Consider the following 17,974-nt stretch of genomic DNA (forward strand, 5'->3'; position numbering starts at 1 on the left):
CTGGTCACATCCCATTCAGCACCGGGGGGTGGGGGGATCCCCACTGGGGTGCCTGGTCAGCCTGGATGAGGGGCTGATGGCTGTTTTCAGGCTGGCGGGCAACAAGCTCCCAGCCTCTCCTTTTTTCCTTTCTATTTTTATTCTGGGATTTATTTACCTTCTATAGCTGTCACTGGAGCTGAGAGCCCGCTCCAGCTCTGAGGCCGGGGCTGGCTGAAAGCGGGTATCTGGGGTTTGTTTAGCTTCTATAATTGAAACATTGTTGCTTTTGGAGCTGTTGCTTCAGGAGCTCAGAGCCGGGCTGCGGCAGGCGGGGAACCTTGGCTTCTGCCATCACTGGAGCAAGCAAGCCTCTGCTCGCTTCAGCTGCGTGGCTGCTGGCCGCCATCTTTGTTGGCAGTTAATTTGCATATCCTGCTGATTAGCCAATGGGAAGCGTAGCAGAGGTATGGTCAATTACCATGTTTGTCTATTATTAGATTAGATAGGATTTTACAACTTAGTATTCCATTACTATCTTATATTTACTGCTATATCTTCAGTGCCTAAACAAATCATTACTTTACATAAATTAGGCTTTTGAATGAATGAATGATATATCTCAATTTACAGGATATATTCCATCAGAAGTAATTTCTAAAAATGTTATTTTCAGGAAAGATTTTGTAATTTATCGGGAACCAAATGTTTCTCCTTCACAAGTAACTGAAAATAATTTTCCTGAAAAGGTAAGAATTTTTTCAGTGTTTTTAAAAACTTTAAGTGAAAGAACTACTCAGATGCCACCTTGACCTCCTAAGCTATTTTAAAGTGGTTTTTGGAAATATTTGTGCGTGAAGGCTGATACTGAGTTGATACAGTGTAGTTCCTGTTAATCATCATTGAGCTGTAATTTTTTGTATTAGTTTTTCCCGACAATTCACCATCTTGAACCCTATCACTAGAGGAAAATAAGTTGAGATACTAGTGTATATGATTAACTAGACTATTACTCTTTTGTGTCAATATAAATATTAACTAGTAAAATAACTTGTAAAAATAGGTTCTTCCATTGCATCCAGAGGTACTTTAGTAATCGTGATATATTTCCTATTATAAAGATAATTTGCTGGCTGAGGTGTTAGTTATTATCTGTTCAAAGCAGACACAACTGGAAAAATATGTAGTCTAGAAGGGAAAAAATCCCAGCTGCTTCATTATAAGAAAACTTTGTTTTAATTACTTGCTCTGGAGACATCCAGGCCAGTTGAAGTATCTGTCACCAAACTAATGGTGGTAAGGAGGAGGGAAATTGAGTGAAATACTACCTTAATAAGGACTTAGGGGTTCCTAACATGCTTCTCTCTGGATCTGGCCTTTTCCAGTACACTTATTGGAATATGACATAATCTAAATAAAATCAGTGTGCATTTCTCTTTGAATAAGTAGTTAACTATTTAGAAAGTACAGTTGATTTTTTTACCAACATGAGTTTGAACTACCTGAGTTCACTTATATGTGGATTTTTTTCAATGAATATAGTCTGTCTTCTGCATCCCAAGGTGTCTGGATTCAATCAACAGATTGAGAACAGTATTTTCTAATTTGAGGTTAGACGTTGGGAATCTGCAGATGGGGAAGGCCAATTGTATGCATTGTTCTACACCAGTGATTCTCAACCTTCCTAATGCCGCGACCCTTTAATACAGTTCCTCATGTTGTGGTGACCCCCAATTTCATTGTTACAAATTGAACATAATTAAAGCATAGTGATTAATCACAAAAAATATGTAATTATATATGTGTTTTCCGATGGTCTTAGGCGACCCTTGTGAAAGGGTTGTTCGACCCCCAAAGGGGTCGTGACCCACAGGTTGAGAACTGCTGTTCTACACCATGTGGTATAAGGGACTTGACTATTTGTGAATTATGGCATGGTGGTTTGTGTGTCCTGGAACCAGTACCCTGCAGATACCTAGGGAAGACCAAATATAAGTTTTGGGGGATTCAAAAGTTATATTTGGATTTTCGACTGCATAGGAGTTGGCACCTCTAACCCCCACATTGTTCAAGGATTAACTGTACTTTAACTGTAAAGAAGCAGAAAAATTTTACTTTTGATTCTGCCTCTTAGAGGTAAGTATTAATAAAATTTTGGAATGTTTTCTTACGGTCTCTTATATCTTGTTCTTTAAGTAGCTGAAATCATGCTGGTTTTTTTTTTAATATATATGTATTTTTATTGACTTCAGATAGTAAGGGAAAAGGGAGAGAGAGATAGAAACATCAATGATGAGACAGAATCATTGATTGGCTGCCTCCTGCATGCCCCCTGTGGGGATCAAACTCACAACCTGGGCATGTGCCCTTGACTAGAGTCGAACCTGGGACCCTTCAGTCTGCAGGTCAACGCTCTATCCACTGAGCCAAACCTAGGGCAATGTATTTATATTTTATCCCATAAGCATTCCCCAAGTCATTAAGAACTTTTTGATTTAATAGCTGTATAACATTTCTGCATGTGAATTTACCATAGTTGACTACATTGGAGCTTTAAATTGCTTCTAAAATATTCACTTTCTGTTTGAAAATTACTTACTAGTGATTGAGAGATATTGGAGATAATAAGTTGCTATGTAAATACCAAATATGAAGTGCTGAAAGGTGTCTTTTATTTTTCCCTTTCAGGTATTACTGTGTTTTTCAAATGGAAATCATTATGATATTGTCTATCCCATTAAGTATAAAGAGAGCTCTGCTATGTGTCAGTGTAAGTTTCACCCTTGTGTTTGTATAGGAAATTATATTCCTAAGATATACAGTCTTAATGCACACAAGTCAGGGCAAATATACTCTGTTTTGTTGTATAAAAAGATATTTCTAAAAACCTTAGGTTACCAAAAATATTAATATTGTATTAAAAACTTCTTTTAATAGGAAAAAAGATCTAGTAGCTAGAGTTTGACTTATAAATACGAAGTTATTTATTTCCTGCAGTAATTAAGTTCAATAATAAGGATGTGTATGTGTTTTCAAAGCTGGGTAGTGTATGGTTTGAAAATTTACATGACCGAGCAAATCAAACATTTGATTATATTTGGCCCTAGAGCAGGGTTTCTCAACCTTGACACTATTGACATTTTGGGCCATGTAATTCTTGTTGTGGGGGCTGTTCTGTACATGGTGGGATATTTAATAGTATACCTAGCTTCTACTGTGTAGATCTCCCATTGTGACAACCAAAAATGTCACTAGATTTGCCACATATTTCCTGGAAGGATACAATTCCTTCCCAATTGAGAATTACTGCTCTATTAGTTCCTTCCTTTGTCTGTTCTAAATGCACATCACTCATACAAAACAGTAGTGCTGGGCATACAACAGCTTTTTCCTCGTTTTTTTTTTTTAAATTCCCACAGGAGGTTGAGAGAGTGAGAGGGAAGGAGGGAGAGAGCGAAAGAGAGAGAAACATTGATGTGAATAAAACATTGATTGGTTGCTTCCCTCATGAGCCCTGACCTGGGCCTGGGATTGAAGCTGCAACCCAGGTACGTGCCCTTGACTGGGAATCGAACTCAAGATCCTTCTGTCTGCAGGTTGATGTTCTAACCACTGAGCACTCAGGCCAGGAGTCCTCTGTTCTTAAGCTAGTGGTGATCAGTAAAGATAATATGTAATGTAAATTTTTAAAATTAATTGATCTGTTTTGAGGTATGAAAGTCTAGCTGACTATCCTGGACTGTGTCCTTTTTTTCCCAGCTAGTCGAAATCTGGACATGTCAGCTTTGGGAAGGATAGCTCATGGAGATTCCTTTCCTATACTTCTCAGTGCCTGTGGGTTGGATGATATAAGGCTGAGGTCCTCAAACTACGGCCCGCGGGCCACATGCAAATACAAATATTGTATTTGTCCCTGTTTTGTTTTTTTACTTCAAAATAAGATATGTGCAGTGTGCATAGGAATTTGTTCATAGTTTTTTTTTAAACTATAGTCTGGCCCTCCAACAGTTTGAGGGACAGTGAACTGCTCCCCTGTTTAAAAAGTTTGAGGACCCCTGATAGAAGGTGTATAAGAAAGATGGTTTGCTAGAAGGAAGTCTCTTAGGAAACTTATTGTTGATGAATTCTTAGTGTACTCTTGTTTCCATAAGAATCACTGTAGTAAAACCAATTGAGAATATTTGGTAATATATATTTACATGTTTTCTGTGTGTGTGTGTGTGTTTTTTTTAAGCAAAACGTTGTCTAAATATGCTTCTTCATTGGCTGCTGAGAATACATTTAAAATATTTTTATTTCAGAGAGGAAGAGAAAGGGAGAGAGAGATGGAAACATCAGTGATGAGAAAGAATCATTGATCAGCTGCCTCCTGCACACCTCCTACTGGGAATCGAGCCCGTAATCCAGGCATGTGCCCTGACTTGGAATTGAACCGTAGTTCAGTCATACGTTCATAGGTTGATACTCAATCCCTGAGCCATATTGGCTGGGCTGAGAATACATTTTATAACAGTCTCTTTTTAGTCCCTTACGGAAAGTTATCTTCTTCCTACCAGTCTTTTTTTTTTTAAATTTTTTGTTGTTTTGTTTATTAATCCTCACCTGAGGATATTTTTCCATTGATTTTTAGAGAGAGTGGAAGGAAGGGGGAGACACAGAGAGAAACATCGATGTGAGAGAGACACATCAATTGGTTGCCTTCCACATGGTCCCCGCTCCCCAGCTGGGTCTGGGGATCGAGCCTGCAATCCAGGTATGTACATGCCCTTGACCGGAATTGAACCCAGGACTCTTTAGTCCATGGGCCGATGCTCTATCCACTGAGCCAAACTGGTTAGGGCAAGCAGTCTTAATGTTTCTTAATGTTTTCTATCCAAGTCTCTTAAGGTTGGATATGTTGTATGCCATCTATAATTCTCAGTTTCCTCATCTGTACAATTAGAATAATTATACCACTGTGCTGGGATTAAATATGAAGATAATGTAAAGGCTTAACACATGAAGTGTAATAATTGCTTAATATGCATGTTTATCTTTTATTGTCATCATACTTGTTTCAAAGTTATGATACCTTTTTGTGTTGATATTTTTAAAAATGACAGTTATCTCATGTAATGATTTTAAACTAATTACACACAAATTCTGGTTGCTCTCTCTGTAGGCAACTTTCTGATTAAATTTGATCATAGATGTTGCAGGTGTCCAGTTATGATTTTAGAAGCTTGGGCAGTAGATACTCAATTTTATGTTTGAACATAAAATTAGTTAATGTTGCATAACATATCTCTTGTTAATTGCAGCTCTCCTTTATGAATTACTGTATGAGAAGGTATTTAAAACTGATGTTAGTAAAATCTTGATGGGACTCAACACTGCTGAAGTAGCTGGTGAAAGCCACAGTGAAATATCAGATTCAGAGGATGATAGTTGCAGGTAAGAATGAATTTAAATTTTAAGATATCTTTATAGTGCCGTACAAAGAAACATTTCAGTAAATGATTCTGCAAGGAGTTCCCTGAAATTGAAATATTACGGTATTCCTAAAATATACCAATCTGCAGTAGAAGGTTCTTTATCTCTACCACTAATTTTACCTCATTTCTACTAAGGAACTCTTACCTTAAAAACTTGTTTTGGGTTGGAAAGCATCTAAGTCTATGTAATCTGGATGTGTATATGTGGAATAGATTTGGTCTGCCTATATCTGTGGTATTATAAAATTTTAAGGTTAAGCTGTCAATTGTTTGCGTATTCAGTGCTAAAAGAATGGCCATTTTGATTCCTTGACTTTCTTTTATTGTTTTCTTAAATAATGCCACCTCTTTTTCTTTTTAGATAATAAAAATCCCAAATTAGGGTATAGTGTGGGAACAGCTCTGGATAATGCTTTTGTTTAGGTTGTGAATAAGCACTTTTTAACTTTGAGTCTATGATATTTTTTTTCTCCCCCCACACAGGACGTATAAACTAGTGGATAAGAGCTTGGGCTGTATACTTCCAAACCTGGTTTCAATACTGGCTTCCTGCCAACTTACTAGATTTGGGGAAAATTACTTAAATTCACTAAGAAGCCTCAATTCTGCATCTGTAAAATGAGATATATTAGTAGTTCCTCAAAGGGCAGAATCCTCCTATATAATAAAAGCCTAATATGCAAATAGACCAAATGGCAGAATGACCGGTGGCTATGATGTGCACTGACCACCAGGGGGCAAATGCTTAATGCAGAAGCTGCGTGCAGGCCACAGGTCAGCCAAGGTGGGTGCCAGCGGGGGCCCCTAATTGCCCTGCCACTTGCCCCACAGTCACCCTGATCACCAACCAGGCCTAGGGATCCTACCTATGCACAAATTTCGTGTATTGGGCCTCCAGTTTATAATAACTAAATGAGATAACACATAAAGTGCATAAGCTAGTTCCTAAATATAGTGTCCAACATATTTTCATCAATAATAAGAATACTAGAGACCCAGTGCACAAAATTCGTGGATGAGTAGGGTCCCTAGGTCAGTCTGGCGATCAGGGCCGATATGTGGGTTGACTGGCGGGTGGGGCGATCGGGGGGTCCCCACTGGCACCTGCCTTGGCTGGTGGCATGGTGCCGCCCATTCATCGGCCCTGAGCAGGGGCAGCTCCTGCATTGAGCATCTGGCTTCTGGTGGTCAGTGCGTGTCAAAGCGACTGGTCATTCTGCCATTCGGCTGATTTGCATATTAGGGTTTTATTATATAGGATATTTTAGAGCAACTAATCATATTCCAATCCTAATGAAGTTAAACTATTATTGCTGTTGTATCTTAAATAGGAAAGCCTCCTACTTGGTGTTTCATACTGTGAAACTAGAGAAAGAAATGAAAATTGATATCTAATTCCTTATTAAGTACTTAGTTATCTTTTTATCTGTAATTCAAGGCGTTTCTTAAATTTTTCTGATCCGGATTGCAAAATAGTCTGCCATTTCTTTATAAGAAAGAAATGAACAGTTAGGTTAGAATCTGGGTCTGCCTTTATAAGTTTAATGCTAGAATGGACTGACTTTGCACAGGTAAAAATTTTACTCCATGGTCCTCTCCAGCACCTCTCTGATTAAGACATGTCATTGAACATAGGAGGAAGTTAATCAGGGAAGGTGTGTTCATTATAATGCTGTTTTTCTTTTTATACTTTACTATTGTTGCTTTTTACTGTTGTAACATTGGAGCCTTTCTCGTTAACTTTTTGCATTATTACAGATTTCTTGTGTCATATCTGGCTTAGGGAAGACAAGGCTTCAAGTAGGGAAGAATGCTATATAACCATGGCACAATAGATAGGCATAGTGTGATAGCAAGGAGGAAAGACTAGGGATGTTGTTATACTCTTGTGCCTGGATTCTTTTCGCATTCACAGTGCTGAAGTACTGGAAATTATGGGTGCTTTTAAAAAATCTAGACACTGGCTACTTGGAGTCTGTTAAAGATTGCTGCATTTAAGGGTACAGACTTGGGAAATTGTCCCAAAGACTAGAAATTGATTTATGAAGGAGTGTAGGACAGAAGAGTACAGGTGGCTCCTCACCTCATCTCTCATTCTACTTGCTATCACTCTGTTCCAGCCTTGCCAGCCCTTGTCCACACCAGGGTCTTTGCACTTGATTTCTGTTTTTTTTGCCTGGAATACTGAATAGACTTATGGTTTGCTATCTTGTTACCTTTAATTATTTATTCAAAAAGACATCTCAACAAGTTCTTTCCTCATCCCACTTTTTATTATTTGAGCCTATGGCTCAACACTATAATTTTTTCCTAACATTCCCAATAGCACTTATTAGTATTAGCATACTGAATATGGTTTGCATTCATTATCACTAGACTGTACATCTTTTTGTAGTGGAATATTTTGTTTAATGGATCATCATCTATGTATTAAAAGGAAAATTTTCTACATTGAATGTTTTATAAACCCAATTATACTACTTACCTGAATTTCAGTTTATTTCTGTTTGTTTTATTGAGCCAGTAAGAACTACTGATAAAAGTCTTTGAATTATATTTTATAAGTCACACACACACACACGTGCACACTTTATTTTTTGTATGTTTTTTAATCCTCACCCAAGGATATTTTTTCATTGATTTTAGAGAGAGTGGAAGGGGAAGGGGAGAGACAGAGAGAAACATCCATGTGAGAGAGACACATAGATAGGTTGCCTTCAGTATGCGCCCTCACCAGGGCCAGGGCTCAAGCCTGTAAGTTAGATACGTGTCCTTGACTGGAATTAAACCCAGGACCCTTTTAGTCCAGCAGTCGCCAACCAGTGGTCTGGGGTCGCTGGGGGTCTGTGAGGTCTGAAAGGTTGGTTACCGCTGTTTTAGTCCACAGGCCGACGTTCTGTCCACTGAGCCAAACTGGTCAGTGCCACTTGTGCACTTTATTAAAATTTGTAAAGGCTCATTGGAAGATAGCTTTGACTTTGTGGAATATAACTCTGACTTCTGATACTTTTATGTGAAGTTAGAATAAATTAATTGCATGTGAACACATTTTGTACTAATTATGGTTATGTTTTTTCCTTTATAGGAGAAAAACTACCACCGCTAATGATGTAAATGGATTTAAAGCTCTGTCAAGTGATCAGGTATTTTTTTCTAAAGGTCTTAACTTGTTCTTCAATATAAGAGCTTATAAAAGTGCAGTCTTAATATTTTTAATCTTTCCTGGTACATTTTCAATAGAGTCAGGCGTATCTAACTAGTACATTTTTCAGCAACTTAGTAATTTTTGAAGTTTTCTTTTGATTTTATTCTTATACATATGTCAAACAAAAATGTTTTATTTTTTTAATCCTGACTTTGTTTGTTTAGCACCTGAAAAACAGTGGGAACTCCCAAAGCCTTCCTTTGTCTAGAAAGGTTCTTAAGTCACTCAATCCAGCAGTTTATAGAAATGTGGAATATGAAATTTGGCTCAAGTCTAAACAAGGTGAGTTTAAAAATCTGCATTTTCCATAGATTTGTTTTGTGGCACTTGAAAATAATTAAGTCAACTTGATATTATTCTGATATTATTTACAGCTCAACAGAAACGTGATTATTCCATTGCTGCTGGCTTACAGTATGAAGTTGGGGATAAATGCCAAGTAAGTGATTATATAGAAGAAAAGATCTTACCTGACATCTTATTATAATAGGAACCAAGTAAACAGATAAGTTTGAATGTATTGTTAATTTGGAATTTTAGAATATATTTTTTCATGTATACATTTTCATGGTTTTAAATATTTAGCATTTTGATTCATTTGAATACATTACCAAAATTGTATGTATCTAAAACCATGGCATTCTGTCACATGACCTTAAAAAAAAATCTAATTTTTGATATTGCTTGCTTCAAAGAAGTTACAGTAACATTTTAGGTTTTTAGATATTTTCATTACAGTTGGCAAATATTTTATAATTGGTTCAAGCTTGATATTATAGGTCAGTTTGTTTTGCTTATAAGAGTTATTCTGGAAAATTGAGAGGTACATAATGTTTTTCTAAAAAAAAAAGATATATCTTTTTATTGATTTCAGAGAGGAAGGGAGAGGTAGAGAGAGAGAAACATCAATGATGAGAGAGAATCATTGATTGGCTGCCTCCTGTACGCCCCAATCTGGGGAGATTGAGCCTGAAACCCAGGCATGTACCCTGCTAGGAATCAAACCATGATCTCCTGGTTCATAGGTTGATGCTCCCACTGAGCCAAGCCAGCCAGGTGGTACATAATGTATTTTGGTTGAATTAAGAAAGTAAAGTGGACTGACAATAAGAGGAGATTTTCATTTACTTTGAATAAACTAGTGCTCTGGATTTAAGTAGCAGATTATTAAAGGGGAAAGTTGGATTAGATCAGTTTATTTTTGCTTAATCCTAGCCGGAGGGTATTTTTTCCCTTGCTTTTTAGAGAGAACGTAGAAGGGAGGGAAGAGGGGTAAAGAGAGGGAGAGACAGACACACATCAATGTGAGAAAGACACATCGATTGCTTCCTGAACGTGCCCTGATTGGGGGTGGGGAGCGAACCTGCAAACCAGGTACATGCCCTTGACTGAGAATCGAATCCAAGACCCTTTGGTGTGCAAGGCGATGCTCTAACCCAGCGGTTCTCAACCTGTGGGTCGCGATCCCTTTGGGGGTTGAACAACCCTTTCACAGGGGTCGCCTAAGACTATCAGAAAACACCTATATAATTACATATTGTTTTTGTGATTAATCACTATGCTTTAATTATGTTCAATTTGTAACAATGAAAATACATCCTGCATATCAGATATTTACATTACGATTCATAACAGTAGCAAAATTATAGTTATAAAGTAGCAACAAAAATAATTTTATGGTTGGGGGTCACCACAACATGAGGAACTGTATTAAAGGGTCGCGGCATTAGGAAGGTTGAGAACTACTCTAACCACTGAGAAACACCGGCCAGGACACATCAGTGTTTCTTAACTTGGAGTGATTTTGCACCCCCCCCACTCCCTGCTGAGCAATGTCTGCAGACATTTTTTTGTTTTCTAACTGGGAAGATGCTACTCACATCTAGTGGGTAAAGGCCAGGGATATTACCAAATATCCTACAGTGTACAGGGACACCCTTTCCCACTTCCCATGGCAAAGAATTATCTGGTCCAAAGTGTCAAAAATGCCAAGTGTAGAGAAACTCTGGAAAAGGTAATTTCCAAAGGTCCCTTTTCTGTTGTTTATGATAAAAATGGACTATTTCCAAAATAAAAGCAATCCACGTACACAAGAATTAATTGGAAGATAATTTTCATCAAAATGGCTTCCATCAAAAAGTGTTGCCTTTTGCCCTGGCCAGGTGGCTCAGTTGGTTGAAGCGATATCCTGTACACCAAAAGGTTTGGGGTTTGATTCCCAGTCAGGTCACATACCTAGGTTGTGGGTTTGATCCCTAGTCGGGGCATGTATGGGAGTCAACAATCAGTGTTTCTCTCTCACATTGATGTTTCTCTCTCTCTCCGTTCCTCCCTCTCTTCCTTCCTCCCTCCCTCCCTCCTCTCTCCCTCCCTCCCTCCTTCCCTGACACCCTTTTCTTCCTCTGAAATCAATAAAAACATATCCTCAGGTGAGGATTAAAAGGAAAAAAGTGTTTGCCTTTTCAAAACTACCTTACAGTAGCCCTTGACAAACATTTCTCCTTGACTTGTGGGGGAAACACTAATTTCCTTTGTTATAAAGTTGTTTGTGAAAAGTATCTGATTGACCAGGATTATATCTGTACACTTTTGAGCACTTTTCATAGTGTTCTGGTTCTGGGGTATTTGAAAGGAAGAAGAGGTTGTAATTCATTTAGATTCTTCCTTATGGGATTGTCAGAATTATGCTCTAATTATAGAACAGAATTGTGAAATCTTTGAAGGGAACAAAAGAGAAGAATAAAACCAAGGCTTAGTATTCCCCTTCTTCCCTACCCCTCAACAGAGAAGAGAAGATTGCTTATCTTACGCTGCATCACTAAAGTTTTGTTACTCATTTCAAATCATGCATATCTTCTTTGAGGTTGCAGTTACTTTGGTAGATGCCATTAATAAGGTAGATGATAAAGCAGATACTTGTTTTAATTTTTTCTATTTTAGAGTATTTTGTTTCTAATTCTACTACTTTAACTTGGATAAAATTTAATTGAAACTTTATTGTGTAAACTGCTAGGAGTCAAAGATGACTTGTTTACTCAAGTGAACATATAAGATACAGTTTTAACTTTTGATAAAAAACTTCGGGAAAATATTTTTGATTGTTAAAGAGAGGAAGGCGAAGTGTCCTATTTTGATTTGTGAAGAATGAAACCTCAGTTAGAGGACTTTGTCTACTAGTAAAAGTACGAGGGTACTCAAAGCCATGCAACACGGGTGGGCTCTTAGTGCTCCTGGTGTAATCATGCCAGATCCCCTATTCATTGTGTATTGTTTGATTATAGAAACACCTCAGGGCTTATTCTCCTATCACAGTTTACTCTTGGAAAATACCATGGAGAGAACAGATAACAGATCTATTTTTAGGGAGGAGAAAGGTCACAGTTACACATAGTAATTATAATAATACTGTCGCGTCCTTCATGTATATGATACATACCTCATTCCATCTCCATGAGTCCTATGACCTCGGTACTATTATTAGCCTTATTTTGCATATGAAGACACTGAAGTATGAGAAGTAACTTGCCCAAGGTCATATTGCCGGTAAGTAAAAATGCCAGGCCTGGAATCCTGGTTGTGTTGTGCCACAGTCCTGACTTCAGGACCAGGACAAGATGCCTCTCTTGTTAGGAGCCTTAATAGATGTTGCTACTACTTCTTGAACTATTTAGGATAGTAATTTAGAACAATTTTGGAAGGGTAAACACAGAGAAACATATTATTGTATACTGTTTTGAAATTAGTTTTGTGTTTAACAATATACATTTCATTTTCTCTTTAATTGGAAACAATAAATTTTAAAAACTGATCATTAATGCAAGGAAGCAGATGACTGATCTTTCTGGAATTGTTCAACAGGTTAGCTTGGATCACAATGGAAAATTTTCTACTGCAGACCTTCAAGGGGTTCATTCTGAGAACGGACCAGTTTTGGTTGAAGAAGTTGGAAGGAAGTATGTACTGCTCTTCAACTAAGGCATTTACTATCTTTTCAACTTGCCTAATGTAATCACGAGCATTTCAAAAGGGCTTTGTGCATTTTCAGATTCACTTAAAGGTGTTGCCTTTGTGTAGAAATATTTGTTCAGAGCTTTTGAAAAATAGAGTTTAAATTCAGTCTTTTGCATGATGATATAAAAGAAAACTCATTTTGCCTGTTACTGTTTAAAATGTGCCATTCTTCACAAAGGCAGTTTGGGAAATTGACTATTTTATAACTATAAAGTGGGAGCTTTGGAGGACAGAGATCATATTCATTCCTAATATTATTTGGTACTGCATTGCATGTAATTAATTTTAAATAAATGTCAGACGGAGTAAAATTTTATGGTAGATTTACAATGTTACTTTAGAATACCTTTTATTTTAGTTGCTGCTGCCCTTATTAGAGATAAAGGTAGTAAGTCACACCTAAACTTTACTATGGAAAACTTCAATCATACATAAATGTCAGGAGCATAGTGCAGTGAACTCTAATATACCATCATCCTGGTTCATCAGTTAACAGCATTTAGCAGTCTTTCCTAATCTATTTTCCCTAACCCTTTTTATAAATGGAATTGGAATAATTCAAAAAATTCAGACGTTATACCATTTGTCATAGACATGTAGGTACTTTTATGTGTCTCTAGCACAGTAAGGGCTCCTGCCTCTCCCCACCTGAATGACAGTACCATTATCACATCTAACAAATAGCAATCATTCCTCGAATCTTTTGCTTCGATTGTGATTTAAGGCCTTTTTGTCTTCTGGTATTTTGGGGTTTGAAAACATGCTTTTGATTTGTTATCTTTTGTTTATTAGAATTACATCTGGGTTGCTAAATGGCTTTGTTTGTACTTTATTTTTAATATAAGAACTAAAGCTGGAAATTTTTATGTAAGTTACAAATAAAATTGCTATGCTGAATACTTAAGTAGGTATTGTTACTATAAGCATTTTAAATTATTACATGTCTTTTCCTTCCTTTTGAAGGCACTCGCCGAAGACCCTCAAACCACCTCCCTCAGAAAGCTGGAACACAGTGTCAGGGAAGAAGATGAAAAAACCTACCCCTTCTGGACAAAATTTCCATTCTGGTAAGAGCACATCAAGTTATTCTTTTTTGGGGGGAGGGGTAAAGATACATGGCATTGTTGATCATAGGAAATTATGAGGTATTTTTGGATTCTTGTCACAGATGCAGATTATAGAGGGCCAAAGAATTCAAGCAAGACAGTAAAAGCTCCATCAGCACTACCTCCTCGACTTCAGCACCCTTCGGGAGTAAGACAGCATGCATTTTCTAGTCATTCTGCAGGGTCACCGTCTCAGAAACCCTCTAGTGAGCACAAGAATCTTAGCAGGACACCTTCACAGATCATAAGGTAAGAGGGGCATTTTCTTTTATTTGCCACATTTCATGCTTTTAGTTATAGAATAATATTAAAAGTATTGTTGATAAAATACTATGTGAGGATTTCAGTTCTTCATAGTTCTCTTTAAAGAAATAAACTAACTTTGCAGAGTAAGTCTTATTTATTTATTTATTTATTAAAGTTTTACATGTATCTCCCTTTTCCCCAATTGACCCCCCCCCCAATTTGTCTCTTTTTTTCTTGTTAATCAAATGATGTTGATCATTATATTCCACATATGAGTGAGATGATGTGATACTTATCTTTCTCCGACTGGCTTATTTTGCTTAGCATAATGCTCTCCAGTTCCATCCATGCTGTTGCAAATGGTAAAAGTTCCTTCTTTTTTATAGCAGCATAGTATTCCACTGTGTGCACCAGTCTGCATTCCCACCAGCAGTGCAGGAGGGTTCCTTTTTCTTCACATCCTCACCAGCACTTGTCATTTGTTGATTTTTTAAAAAAATTTTTATTTTTTTTATTGATTTCAGAGAGGAAGGAAGAGGGAGAGAGAGATAGAAACATTCACAATGAGAGAGAATCATGGATCGGCTGCCTCCTGCAAGTCCCCTATTGGGGATCGAGCCCACAACTGGGGCATGTGCCCTTGACTCGAATTGAACCTGGGACCTTTCCGTTCACAGGCCTACTCTATCCGCTCAGCCAAACCGTCCAGGGCTGATTTGTTGATGATAGCCATTCTGACAGGTATGAGGCGATAGCTCTTGGGGTTTTAATTTGCATCTCTCTGATGATTAGTGACGTTAAACATCTTATGTGCCTATTGGCGATCTGTATGTCTTCTTTGAAGAAGTTTCTATTCAGATCCGTTGCTCATTTTTTATTTAGATTGTTTTTTCTGTGTTACTCATCTTGCATGTTTCAATCAAGAGGGTAAAGCTAATATATTTAATTGTCCTAGGAGCTGTGTCTGTAAAGATACTACTACAACATATGTCTGCTATTTTGCTGCCTATGGAGTCTTGTAAGATTTTTATGGTTTCCCGTCTTACATTTAAGTCCGTTAGCCATTTTGAGTTTGTTTTTGTGTATGGTGTAAGTTGATGATCTAGTTTCATTTTTTTGCATGTATCTGACCAAATTTCCCAGCACCATTTATTGAAGAGACTGTCTTGACTCCATTGTATGCTCTTGCCTCCTTTGTCAAATATCAATTGAGCATAATGGCTTGGGTCGTTTTCTGGGTTCTTTGTTCTGTTCCAGTGGTCTATATGTCTGTTTTGGTGCCAGTACCAGGCAGTTTTGAGAACCGTTGCTTGGTAATATAGCTTGATATCTGGTATTGTGATCCCTCCAACTTTGTTCTTCTTTCTCAGGATTGCTGTGGCTATTCGGGGTCTTTTTTTTATTCCAGATGAATTTTTGGAGAGTTAGACATTATTTTTGAATAATTTTTTCCCCAATGATTTGGGAGATCTTAGCCAGGTCTTATTCTGGCACTTAATAGTTGTCTGGTAGTTTGTTATAAGTTAAATACTGAACTCCAAATGGCATTTCTAATTTCTTGGAGGGTGAGGATGTTTTCCTTTATATAGGAACTTAAATCAGTTAAGATGGTTGGTTTACTTTGTTCTAATAACTTTGTATTGTTTGGGTTAATGTTTCTAATACCAAATGGAGCTACAAGTTGAGGTTCATGTAATCATGATTATTAGCATTCTGACTGAATATCCAGACACAGGTGAACTTCAGGGTCATAATTTCCTGTATTATGGATTTTATTTTTTTCTTAATCTGCCCTTCCATGGAGTAGTTTATATCCCTTTAAAGGAGCTTTATTTGAGAGGGTGTGTCTTAAGTGGAGGCTGTTCTTTTCATGCAAATGTGGCCATGTCTCTGGGCACTGCAGCCCTTCTAGGTGACTGTGACCTGTGCCTCTCTCTCCCCTATTATCTGAACAGCTGTAGCATCAGCTTATGTGCTTGACAAATTCTAGTCTTTAGTTCCTTTATTTTTGGCATTGGGCACTTCTCTTTCTTGGGATATACTTAACATTTTTTCATTAAAGATCGTTTATATAACATAACATCTTCAAGACAATTGTAGATTCTTAGGCTGACATGTTACTATTACTGTGTTAGTTTCCTGGGGCTGTTGTAGCGAGGTACCACAAATGGGGTGGCCTAAAACAACAGAAATTGACTAAATTCTGGAGGCTAGAATTCTCAACTCAAGTTGTTACTAGGGCCATGCTGTCTCAAAGACTCCAGGGGAGAATCTGTTCCATGCATCTCTCCTGCTTCTGCTGTTGCGTGTAGTCCTCTCTGTGCAGGGACAATCCTGGCCCATGGTGGTTGACCTCTCCCAACAGACAGAATTTGTGCTCATTAATCAACTAGTTATGGATGAAGTCTGTTGTTTGGATATTGACCAGACTCCACTAGCATTTGGTGGCATCTAACTCAAGGCAGGCAAAGTACCTAGGAGATCTGACTTATTTTGAATATAGACTTTGGAAACCTAAAAATGTGAAGTAAACATAGGAAGGTCATAGGTAGAAATGAATTTTATTTTTTTAATAGACTTGAGAAGAAGCATTTTTTCCCCTTGAATACAAGGAAACTCTATATTCTTCAGTGTCTTGAAGATTAAAAAAGAAAATACACATGGGCTACTAAATGGCTAATTTGAAATATACTTTTGTTTACCACAAACAATTTATATCCAGTATGTTTCTGCTATTGAATCAATCCTATCTCCTAGGCATTGGTAGAATGATCAGACAGATATGAAATGTCTCTGTAGCCTTAGGATCAGTTTCTGCTTTGTGTGTTAGCTGTATATTACTTGGTATATGAAACATGATGGCAGAAGGCAGTAGATAATACATAGACATGAAGCTTTAGAGAATGTTTGCCATTGTGATTGATTACATAGAAACCTATTTGTATTTGCAGTTAGTATGCCTTCTCCACTGTATGTATGGAGTAGATTTTATTATTAAAAGAAATTTAGAGACTGCTGATGATCAAATATTTAAAGTAAGACTTAAAAAAATTTAAGTCTAGAATTTTATAGTTAACAGTCCCCTGTATTTAAGCCCATTAGAGTTTATCTTTCTAATGTTCAATGCATTAGTTTTGAATTATTCTACTTACAGAACAGAATCTTAATGTTAGTCATGAGACCCCTCATTTCTTTCTCATTTGTCTCTTTCTTTGAAAAAAAATAAAAGTGTAATAAGAACCAAGCAGGGTTGCTGTTGGTGGTTGCATTATGTGAATGCTGAAAATGATAGTAATATCACTGCTGAATATTTTTCCTACAGTTAGGTGCAAATAGGGAATTTGGTTCTCTTTGTAGTGGGCGAGGATAAGATGGACAGTTTTGGTGACAGGATGGACATGGTATAAGGTTGTGTTAGCTTTCCAGACTGCTGGCATTTGCTGAGTCCTCTTCGGAGTCTTCTGTGACTGGGGTTTGAGAAGGACTGGTCAAAGATTATGAGGGTCCATTTTGCTCCCCTGCTTTCCCCCCCAGTACTGTTGGGGTTACATTTGCCCTGTTGGAATTAGGGTGTGATTTTTAAGTGGGACTATCTGAGGGCAAAGTGGCTGTTCCTTATGTCAGATGTAAAAAAATCACTTCCCACTTTTTTTAAAAATTTTTTTAATATAGTTTATTGATTTTTACAGAGAGGAAGGGAGAGAGGTAGAGTTAGAAACATCGATGAGAGAGAATCATCGATTAGCTGCCTCCTGCACATCTCCTGGGGATGTGCCTGCAACCCAGGTACATGCCCTTGATCGGAATTGAACCCGGGACCTTTCAGTCCGCAGGCCGACGCTCTATCCACTGAGCCAAACCGGTTTCGGCACTTCCCACTTTTGTTCAGATTATATGTTCAGATTGTGACAACGTATTTTTCCTTTAGGTTTTGACTTTTCATTTCCCACTGT

At 37.5% G+C, this 17,974-nt stretch overlaps 1 protein-coding gene across 1 annotated transcript in view; it reads left to right on the forward strand.

The window, feature by feature from the left end:
- Window positions 1-17,974, forward strand: part of OTUD4 (OTU deubiquitinase 4) — a 42,228-nt gene that overhangs the window by 10,618 nt on the left and 13,636 nt on the right. Inside the window, exons 4-12 of the mRNA XM_015558862.1 lie at window positions 656-728; window positions 2,668-2,749; window positions 5,280-5,412; window positions 8,539-8,596; window positions 8,823-8,940; window positions 9,033-9,097; window positions 12,517-12,611; window positions 13,633-13,736; window positions 13,838-14,024. Of these exons, the coding sequence (XP_015414348.1) occupies window positions 656-728; window positions 2,668-2,749; window positions 5,280-5,412; window positions 8,539-8,596; window positions 8,823-8,940; window positions 9,033-9,097; window positions 12,517-12,611; window positions 13,633-13,736; window positions 13,838-14,024 (915 nt within the window). The remainder of the gene's footprint in view (window positions 1-655; window positions 729-2,667; window positions 2,750-5,279; window positions 5,413-8,538; window positions 8,597-8,822; window positions 8,941-9,032; window positions 9,098-12,516; window positions 12,612-13,632; window positions 13,737-13,837; window positions 14,025-17,974) is intronic.

This window comes from Myotis davidii, unplaced genomic scaffold, assembly GCF_000327345.1.
Source record: "Myotis davidii unplaced genomic scaffold, ASM32734v1 scaffold151, whole genome shotgun sequence".
Lineage (NCBI taxonomy): Eukaryota > Metazoa > Chordata > Mammalia > Chiroptera > Vespertilionidae > Myotis > Myotis davidii.